Source organism: Nicotiana tabacum, chromosome 6 (assembly GCF_000715075.1).
Source record: "Nicotiana tabacum cultivar K326 chromosome 6, ASM71507v2, whole genome shotgun sequence".
NCBI lineage: Eukaryota > Viridiplantae > Streptophyta > Magnoliopsida > Solanales > Solanaceae > Nicotiana > Nicotiana tabacum.
The window spans coordinates 108,721,076-108,731,979 of NC_134085.1; the positions used below are offsets into that span (position 1 = coordinate 108,721,076).

Here is a 10,904-nt window from a genome sequence, read left to right on the forward strand (position 1 = left end):
TATAATTTATGGAGAAGTCCCTGGGGCTAAAGTATTTGCCTAAGAATCCCTAGCATGCCTATAAATATGCTTGTGACTCCATCAGTCTGGCATCCCACGATAGGCACAGGCTAGAAGGCTCCTAAGTTTTCTGTCAAAGCTTTTACAAGGTGATTCCACAACACGTGAACAATTATGGCTGAAGGTACGTTCCTTGTTTAATTTCCGCTGCGCTGGCTCTGTATATGTATTCGAATTTCAACATGTGGTATCAGAGCTTACCTTTAGCCGTGTTGTTCGGTATTTATTGCTCTTGATTACGAAAATATTTGAATTCTATGTATATCTGCCGGCGGATTGTTGTTTGCGTGTCGTCTGTGGTATTTAAGAAAAACACATTAGAAGTTCGATAAGGATCTGTTGTTCGAAATTTTAACTTAAGACTTGAATCTGCATCGCATCATGTGTTTTTGGGTTTGCATTGTAATGTAACGATGTTAGTCGGCGTTGATACAACACAGACACAGAACATCTCTTTAAAAGAATATTGAACTTTTGTTCAATCCTTGAAACCTTGAATTCTAATTTTGTCCTTTCCTATTTTGAAGTGATAATATCAACCACTATTTTTCTAATAATGGTTTTTGCAAGTTGTGTCGTTTCTGACGTTTACCTTGCCGATTTGTAATATCATGGAGTTTCATATATATTCTCTAATCAATTAAGAAGAATATTTAATTCATTGGTAACCAAAATATAATGGGATGTTTTGTGTTTATAGTAACAGAGTCTGGTTCAAGTTAGTGCTTACTATAAGTTTTCGTACCTTGTTACACTAAAAGTTATGATGATCATAAATGCTTTTGGTTATCACGTTTGTGTACGTTATAAAGCCCATGATTCTATCTAATGCACGGAAGGTTCCCATCTCATATATTTTACCAGATCTGTTTGGTTTTTGTCTTTAAATTATGAGAAAGGGAGTAGTTACATAATTTAAACAAAATTATGTTATACGACTATACTACTGTTTTATGTTCTTATAATATTAATTATAAGAATTTACCTTGGAGTATTATATAACGCTATGGTTATATCCAGTATGCCTATTCAAAAGCTAATCAACATCTTGTTTAAGTTGATTAATTACAGTTAATTATTTTGAGATGTCATTTGAGTTTTCTTTTATGTGATGTACTTAGGAGTGGCCACAACATCTTGAGTACTTAATATAAAAGAAATTAAGTTATTTAATCACATAAAGTTTAGTGATTAAAAGTTACAATGACATTTTTTTAGTCTAGTTATCTTATTAAAATAGTAACTCAGCCCTACATGGAGGTAACTATTTTGTTGAGATTAATTGAAATGAGATAGTAAACCTTTAAGTTGAAAATAATCTTATGCCCACAAGTACGGATTAATTTTTGTATATCATGGTTTACTAGTCTAATAAAGTAAAGTAAATTCTATGCATGGGTTGCAACCTTTGCCCACAGGAGGGTCTAAAATTTACTTAGAATCGGTATTTTACGCGATTCACCTTTGATGGATTGTACTTCATAGCTTATGTATGTTTATCCTTGTTTTGCAGTATTTACAGCTTTTCCTACCGCTATTTTTAATGAGAATGCTCGAATTCCAATGCTTTCTGGTGACAATTATACTGAATGGAAGGAGAAAGTCCTTCTCACTTTAGGGTGCTCGGATCTAGACCTGGCACTCCGTGGATGAACCACCTATTCCTACGGAATCAAGTACGCCAGTTGCTAAGGCTAATTATGAGCGGTGGGAGCGATTTAATCGCTTAAGTTTAATGCTCATAAAATCTCATATAAGACAAAGCATTAGGGGTTTTATCCCTAATAGCGATAAGGTCAAAGCTTACATGAAGTTTATTGATGAACAATTCGTAAGCTCTGACAAGGCATTCGCCAGCACCCTTACGAAGAGGCTCTCAAGTATGACTTTCGACAGAAGTCGTGATCGTTGCCGACTCGACACTACACTATGGTAGGAAGAGCGGGTCGCAATAGCTTTTACCCGAATAGAGGTCCGAGATCGAATTTCCACTGGGAGCTAGTAGTAGAGTTGTATTTTCTGTCTAGCCTAGAGTTGCGGTTGTGCTTCTAATGTCACTTCAAACATTTTTTGAGTTTTTGTATTTATAACCACTATTATAAAACTAAGGATTAAAGCTAAATTATGCTAGGAGAATATTGGTAAGTTGTAATTAATGGGAAGAAGAGCACTAGGGTCGTAGTATCACCTAGGTGGCTAATTAACGGGTAGATGTTACTAAGGATAGACTGACATATTTGGGGATTATGCTGAAACCGTTGCACAATTGCACTCACTCTCACACTTCTCAGTATAGAGAGTGATTTTGTCCAATTGACTCTCTCGAGACCAATTGGATAGGCCAATGAGACCAAGCAACTAGGGTTCAAGTAGGGTGATTATTCTCTCGAAATTTAACCCGTTAATTGGGACTACCATTTCTCATGGGTCCATCCCAATTTCTTGTTGAGTCAATTTTGGGGTCATAGACTCTCTTTCTCAAGAAGAGTTAAACCCACTAAGCTTGAATCAGCGTTTGCAACCACCAATTCTTGAATAAAAACATAAAATCAACCCAAATAGCAAACGCCCAATATCAATCTAACCCTAGATGGCAACCCCATCAATTACCCACACTAGGGTTGAGCCACAACCCTAGCTAATGGGTTTAGCTACACATAATTAAAGAAGAAACTGAAGAAATAGATGAAGAACTAAACATATTAATTAACTACTAAGAAGAAACTACACTAATCTATTGTTAATGGGAAGCAAAATATGCCAAAAATGGCTACAACACCAAACGCAGCTTTCGTCTCCAGTTCCCAGATAAAAACTGATACCTAATAATAGTATAATGTTCTATTTATACTAGGCTGAAAAAATTGGACAAAAATACCCCTGCGGGGTCAGTGCGGGCCGCACAGAACGGATTGCGGCTGCACTGGCTCTTGGACTTCAACTGTTTGATAACTTGAACTAGGGGACGCGAACCGCGTGGAAGTGTACCGCGGCCGCAATGGCAACTGGCGCGATCCGCGCAGTCGTGACCGCGGACCGCGTGATCAAAAGTGCCCTTCTCTGAACCTTATGAACGCGGACCGCACAAAGCAGGAGTGCGGCCGCGAAGCTTCACCGCGGACCGCAAAAATCCTATCGCGGCCGCGTGAATTTAAGCCTGAATATGTCATGTTTCTGAACCTCCTAGTGCGACCGCGGTCACTGTTACGCGGTCCGCACTAGGCCCTTTCTTCTTCAATTCTCTTGGTCTTTGATACTTGAGCAGGTTTCACTCCTTTTTGAGCCGATCTTTGACATTTCGTCACTTTGTCGATCAAACCTGTAATCAAGCACAACTTGTGAGCATTTTGGGACTACTTTGTATCAATTTATACTCAAAGCATAGGCAAGTAGGGGCATAAACACGTAAAAACCCTAAGTTATCAGTCGTACGGTGCGTGAGCACATTATGGAGATGAGAGACATTGCTGCTAATTTCAAGTCCCTTGAGGTTGATATGTCTGAACCATTTCTTGTGCATTTCATTCTCAACTCCCTTCCTGCGGAATATGGTCCGTTCAAGATTTCTTACAACACACATAAGGATAAATGGTCAATCAATAAACTTTTGACCATGTGTGTTCAAGAAGAAGAGAGGTTGAAGCATGAGATACCTGAAAGTGTTAATATGGTGACTCATGGTAAGAGAAATACAAAGAAGGGCAAAAGTGTTCCCATGAAGAAGAAAAGCACCTTTGACAAAGATGCTTGTCGTTTCTGTAAGAAGAAGGGACACTGGAAGAATGATTGCCTGAAATACAAGAAATGGCTTGAGAAGAAAGGTAATTTTACCTTTGTATGTTATGAATCTAATTTTACTGAAGTTTCTGATAATACATGGTGAATTGATTCTGGTGCTACAATTCACATTGCCAAAATCATGCAGGGCTTTCTAACTCAGAGGAAGTCGATAGGAAGTGAACAATATGTCTATTCTGGCAATAGGACGCGTTCACGTGTGGAAGACGCGGGGACTTATAAGCTCATTTTGATGGATGGTTTTCACTTAGATTTAGAAAATACTTTTTATGTTCCAAAATATTCTAGAAATTTAATTTCTCTTTCAAGACTATCGATTAGTGGATATGATTTGAATTTTCATTATCCTTCTGTGAAACTTTTGAAAGATAATAAAGTTATTGATTTTGGAAATTTGAATGGAAATTTTTATAAACTTGATCTAGACCCCACATTTGAATGCAATGTTTTAACTTTACATGATAAAGAAATTGGCATTAAGCGATGTATTATCAATGAGAACTCATCTAGTCTTTGGCACAAGAGATTGGGGCACATCTTTATTGATAGAGTCAAAAGGTTGGTTAATGACGGAGTTCTAAAAGCTCTTGATTTTTCTGATTTTGGGACTTGTGTGGACTGCATAAAGGGTAAGCAGACCAACAAATCAACTAAAGGTGCCAAAAGGAGTTCTCAATTACTTGAGATCATACATACAGATATATGTGAACCTTTTCCTACCCCTTGCTTGAATGGTGAGAAATATTTTATCTCGTTTATTGATGAATATTCAAGATATATGTATCTCTATTTTCTGTTTAACAAATCAGAAGCACTTGATGCTTTTAAAGTTTACAAAAACAGAAGAAGAGAAACAAACTGGTGCTCAGATCAAAATTTTAAGATCTAATAGGGATGGAAAATATTATGGTAGGTACACAGATAAAGGACAAGTTAAGGGTCCATTTGCTGAGTTACTTGAAAGTGAGGTATAATTGCTCAATATACCATACCAGGAACACCACAACAAAATGGTGTGGTAGAAAGAAGGAATCGGACATTAATGGACATGGTAAGAAGCATGATTAGCATATCAAGTTTTACCTTTATCCTCATGGAGTGAAACCTTAAAAATCGTTGTGTATATTTTAGATAGGGTTCTATCCAAGGTTGTCCCCAAGACGCCTTTTGAGTTATGGAAAGAATGGAAACCTAGTTTAAATCATTTACACGTTTGGGGATGTCCAACTGAAGTGAGGGGTTATAACCCACAACTAAAAAAGTTGGATGAAAGAACAATAAGCGGTTATTTTATAGGCTATGCAGTTAACTCTAAGGGATTTAGGTTTTATTGTCCTTCTCATTCTCCTAAAATTATTGAAGCTAGAAACGCTAAATTTCTTGGGGAATATGAAGAAAGTGGGAGTGGTTTGACTCAAAGGGTGGAATTGGAAGAAATAAGGGAACCACCTGTGATACCTTTATACATTGGGAACTTGAATGTTGCTCAGAAAAATTCTCATGAATTATCTGAACAACAATAAGTTCAAGAGCCACCACCATTTGAAGAGCCACATGAAGATCAACCCGCTTTACCTGAACCTACTGAAGAAGTGTCTGAACCAGTGGGAGTGAGAAAATCCTCAAGAATTCGAAAATCAGCAATTTCTAGCGACTATGTTGTATATCTCCAAGAGTCTGATTATGATATTGCACTAAAAGATGATCCATGCTTGTTTTCACAAGCCATGAGTGGAGAAAACTCCACACTTTGGTACGATGTCATGAAAGAAGAGTTAGAATTTATGGCTAAAAACAAAGTCTGGGATCTCGTCGAATTACCAAAGGGATCTTCCACCATAGGTTCCAAGTGGGTCTTTAAAACTAAAAGAAACTCATCGGGTAATATCGAACGATATAAAGTCATGTAGCCAAGGGTTTTACTCAAAGGGAAGGCATTGATTACCATAAAACCTTCTCTCCAGTATCAAAGAAGGATTCATTGAGAATAATCATGGCATTAGTAGTTCATTTTGATTTAGAGTTACATCAAATGGATGTGAAAACTGTTTTACTGAATGGAGATCTTGAAGAGGAAGTATACATGAGTCAGCCTGAAGGATTTTGTGATAAGGACAAAAGTCACATTGTTTGCAAGTTGAATAAATCCATTTATGGGCTAAAGCAGGCTTCCCTCCAATGGTATATTAAAGTTCATAATGTTGTTTCTTCATTTGGATTTACGGAGAATATCATTGATCAGTGTATATACCTTAAGATACGTGGGAGCAAATATATTTTTCTAGTCCTATATGTGGATGATATTTTGCTTGCAAGTAGTGATTTGAGATTGTTGCACGAGACTAAACAGTTCCTTATCCAGAATTTTGAGATGAAGGATATGGGTGAAGCCTCTTATGTCATTGACATAGAGATTCACAGAGACAGATCTCAAAGATTACTTGGATTGTCTCAAAAGGCCTACATACATTGAAAGAATTCTGGAAAGATTCGGGATAAAGAACTGTTCACCTATAGCAGCACCCATAATTAAAGGTGACAAATTCTCATTGAATCAATGTCCACAAAATGCATTGGAAAAGGAGCAAATGAAAGACATTCCCTATGCTTCCCTTGTTGGGAGTCTTATGTATGCTCAGGTCTGTACTAGACCTGATATTGCTTTTGCGGTAGGAATGCTTGGCAGATATCAAAGTAACCCTGGTCTTGACCATTGGAAAGCTGGTAAAAGGGTCTTGAGATATTTGCAAGGAACCAAGGATTTTAAGCTCACATACAAATGTTCTGACTCATTGGATGTGATTGGATATTCAGACTCTGATCTGGGTGGATGCAAAGACACTGGTAAATCTACTTCAGGATACATTTTCCTTCTTGCTGGAGGTGCTGTGTCTTGGAGAAGTGTCAAGCAGACCATTGTTGCAACATCCACAATGGAAGCTGAATTTATAGCATGTATGAAGCTACATCACTGGCATTATGGTTGAAAAACTTTATTTCCGGTCATAGGATTGTCGATTCCATTTCAAGGCCATTGAGAATTTTTTGTGACAATTCAGCTGCAGTTTTATTTTCTAAGAATAATAGAAGTGGCAGCCGAAGAAAGCACATAGGCATAAAGTACTTGATGGTTAGAGACTATGTGAAGAAGCTAGATGTGAATTTTGAGCATGTTAGTACTACTTTGATGATTGCTGATCCTATGACTAAAGGTCTGCCGGCTAATATTTTCAAGGATCATGTAACCCATATGGGGCTTAGTAGCTCAATTTAGTCTTACTTTGCTCTCTAACAGTTTGTCTAGACATTATGTTTATTTTGATATACATGACAATGCACATTTTTGGTTTTTCATGTATTACTTATGATCATTGGATCAATAAAGTTGGACTCTGAATGACTTATATTAGGTTCATTCGTAAAGTTGTTAGATGCTTTGTTAGAATATATTGTGCATTATAATACATGGAAGGAAGTGTTTGTTTAAAAAACATGACCGCCATGATTCGTGTAATAATATATTCTAGTTAAAGTGGTTGTTGCATAACTTTTAGTTGAATGATAAAGTTTATGGCCATATTATATGTTTATCTCTCATAAAGGATTATCTGATTTTAGTATGTGGGCCAAGTGAGAGAATGTTAGAAATAACCGCCTCTTCTAGAGACTTCTAGCGTGAACCACATATAAGGTAATAAATTATTTACCTTGTCTCCCAAATGAAATAATATATCAGATAATATTCTGTAGTTATGCATATATGGTAGTTTCTTTGATGGAAAGAAATTACCATATATTAGGAGTCCCTAGGATAAGTCCCCAGGGCTAAAGTATTTGCCTAAGAGTCCCTAGCCTACCTATAAATATGCTTGTGACTCCATCAGTCTGGCATCCTACGCTAGACACAGGCTAGAAGGCTCCCTAGGTTTTCTGTCAAAGCTTTTACAAGGCGATTCCACAACACTTGAACAATTATGGTTGAAGGTACGTTCCTTGTTTAATTTTCGCTGCGCTGGCTCTGTACATGTATTCGAATTTCAACAAAAAGAACTTTTCAGGAATCCAGAATTGCATATCGAACTTTGAGGATCGACGATGCTAATAAGAAATTTAGGTGTCGGGAGAACATTTTCTCTAGGAGTTTTTCAAAGCGTCCTATTTTACAACGTTGTTTCATACTTTTACAGGTACTTTGGTATATATGGAGGAAAATGTTTTTATGGAAAACAAAATATTCATAGCAAATGTTTTATATTGAAGAGTCATTCTTTGAATCATTCTTCAGTGTTTTCTTGAGTATAAAACTATGTGACGTAGTAGTTGTACAAAGTAGATGACAATATTTCTTTTGAAAAGAACATTTTTCATAATTCAAGACAATCATGTTGGAAATTATTAGAGATGGAAACTCTAAGAAGAAGAACATTTAATCAACTAAAAGACGTAACAATTAATAACATAACAAAGAAAGAGATAGAATGTTGGTTCGAGGCACGAGAGTAGATCTCCGTCCGTCACTATATTTGTGCAAATAGCAAAGTGACGTTCTACTCCTAATATACAACGAATCACTCAGAAAATCTTATAACGTGCAAACTTTTAAATTTTTCAGCTGCTTTGTAGGAATTCAGTAAAATACTAACACGAGACTTTGGAAGAACAAATGATAAGCCAAAGAATTAAGGGTTTAAAGTGATTGATTTGCTGCAAATAGGATAGGTATCTATAGAGAGTGAATATACCTTTTCACAAAGAGATGCATCCTTTTAAAAGGATTAGATACATCTTTTAAGATTTGTCCTAAAATATTAGATGCATCTTTTCACAAAAGAGTTGCACCTTATCAATTGACACATTAAATTTTGAATCACTCTCTTAATAAATTCCAACAAATCAAATGTTAGATGAGTTTGAAAGCATATAAGAATATAAAGGGCAGCCCGGTGCACTAAGCTTCTGCTATGCTCAGGGTCCGGGGAAGGGCCGGACCACAAGGGTCTATAGTACGCAACCTTACCTTGCATTTCTGCAAGAAACAGTTTCCACGACTTGAACCCGTGAGTAGAGGCGAACCTACATTAGGGGTTGAAGAGTCACGGGACCCCGTTAGCCTCTGCAAAAACCATGTATATATGTATAATATACATTTATCTATATGGTGAGGACTCCTTATATATTTCCCTTGGCCCCCCCCTAAAAACAGAAATGTTGCGCGGGCGTACTGGTATTAGCAGACAGTGGAAGTTTGCTCCTGTGCCTATGTACCTGGGGTCGAACCTTATCTGCTGCAAAGTACCTTTTTTTAAAAATTCTTCTTTGTTTCTTCTTCTTTTTTTTGGTTACTTATTCTTAATTCATCGATACTTACTACTTCCTTTTTGTTACCTTACTATTTGTATTGAGAAAAATTGTATTTAAATATAAAGGTGACGTGTCGAGACACGTAGACTGGTCAAATGGTCAAAGAATTACAACTAGCCAAGAGGCACGAGTTGCAACAGATACGAACAAATGGCAGAGGAAAAGGCACGGGTAGTTATTCAAATAACTCAGCGTCCGTACCTATCTAAGTCATTTATGTCCGAGAATCAAAAGGAATGAATCTGACAATAGAAAAGAGTGCAGATACGACATTTAATAGGCATTAAATGTGGAATACGTTAGAGAATTTGTATTGAATGTAATGATTATGTAACGTAGCATTCAATGTCTTTAATTACTCATAATAGCCTCATTATGATTTGGGCAAAACGTATATCTCCAAGATATCTATAAAAGGGAGATATATGATCAATTGTAAGGACACGGAACACTATTGGAATAAACTTTGGTTTACTTGTTTTTCTCTTGATTACTCTCTTGCTACCTAAATTACTTCCTTTTATACATTCTTTTGATTATCAGTAACTCGTGTTCTTCTAAATTCTAGCTTTGACTAAAATTTTATTTTTTGGTTAAACAAATTGGTTCCGTTACCGAAAAACTGATAATCTATTTTCTTTTCATTTAACTTTCCTTGTTGCATCAATTATGTCGAACACCAATGACAACACTCAACGAAACCAAGAAAACCAACAAAATCAGGGAGATCCACAGAATATTAATACTCAAGTTCCTACTCCACGACAATCTCGTAAGGGTACTTCTGATGGGTCTCAAATAAACGAGCATGCTCAATTTGAAAATGATGAAGCTGTTGATGAAGCTTTGCAGAAATTAATTGATGATCAGGTCAACAAAGCTGTTGAGACACTTGTTAACCAGTTACCTGTTGCAACACCCACACCTACTCCAAATAATAATACTTTGGAAAACCCTCATTCCGGGCTAATTAACTCAGGCAGTAGTGGAACTCCCAGTGAATCACAGGAGAGAGAACCAGGTAATGTAATTAATTCTGATTTACAAAATTTAGTACTAACCTTGCAGAAACAACTCAAGGAGCAAAGTGAGCGCATAGAGCAGATACCCAAGGTGTCGCCCATAATAAAAAGGGTAGATATGGATAGATATTCGCAACAACCCTGGAAGCCAAGTGCTGCTCCACTCCCAATTCTAAAAAAGTTCAAAATGCCTGATATTCCAAAATATGATGGAACAATAGACTCACGAGATCATGTGACTGCATTCACAACGGGCGTAAAAGGCAACGATTTGACTAAGCAGGAGATTGAATCAGTATTAGTCAAAACATTTGGTGAAACGCTCACCAAAGGAGCGCTAACATGGTATTTGTGAGCACGTGATTTTTTCCCTATAAGAATTACTCTCATAAATTCAAAACAAAATAATTTTTCCATTGTTTGCAATTTTGTGGATTTTTTGGGGCATTTTCTGTCAATTGTTTGCATTTGTTTGTGCGTGTTTATTTTTATTTAAATTAATGAAAAATACAAAAATATAAGTTGCATTTGCATTTAGGATTTGACTTTGCATTTTTTAGTAATTAATGGTTTCATAGAAATGGGGAAAATCACAAAAAATAGTTTAATTTGCTTTTTAATTTTGATTTTGATTTTTGAGTAGTTTTTCTTTTAATTTTGCTT

At 36.4% G+C, this 10,904-nt stretch overlaps 1 protein-coding gene across 1 annotated transcript; it reads left to right on the plus strand.

The window, feature by feature from the left end:
• The first annotated feature begins 6,446 nt into the window (after nt 1-6,446).
• Nucleotides 6,447-7,132, plus strand: LOC142181982 (secreted RxLR effector protein 161-like). Its single transcript, XM_075255724.1, has 2 exons — nt 6,447-6,813; nt 6,918-7,132. The coding sequence occupies exons 1-2, from the start codon at nt 6,447-6,449 to the stop codon at nt 7,130-7,132; spliced, it is 582 nt and encodes a 193-aa protein (XP_075111825.1).
• Nucleotides 7,133-10,904: the final 3,772 nt, after the last annotated feature.

Bases quoted from the DNA above. Each gene is read 5' to 3' on its own strand.
- LOC142181982 (XM_075255724.1), top strand. From the start codon at position 6,447: ATGAAAGACATTCCCTATGCTTCCCTTGTTGGGAGTCTTATGTATGCT. The intron at 6,814-6,917 runs GTATGAAGCTAC...GTGACAATTCAG, and splicing joins GGAAGCTGAATTTATAGCAT to CTGCAGTTTTATTTTCTAAG.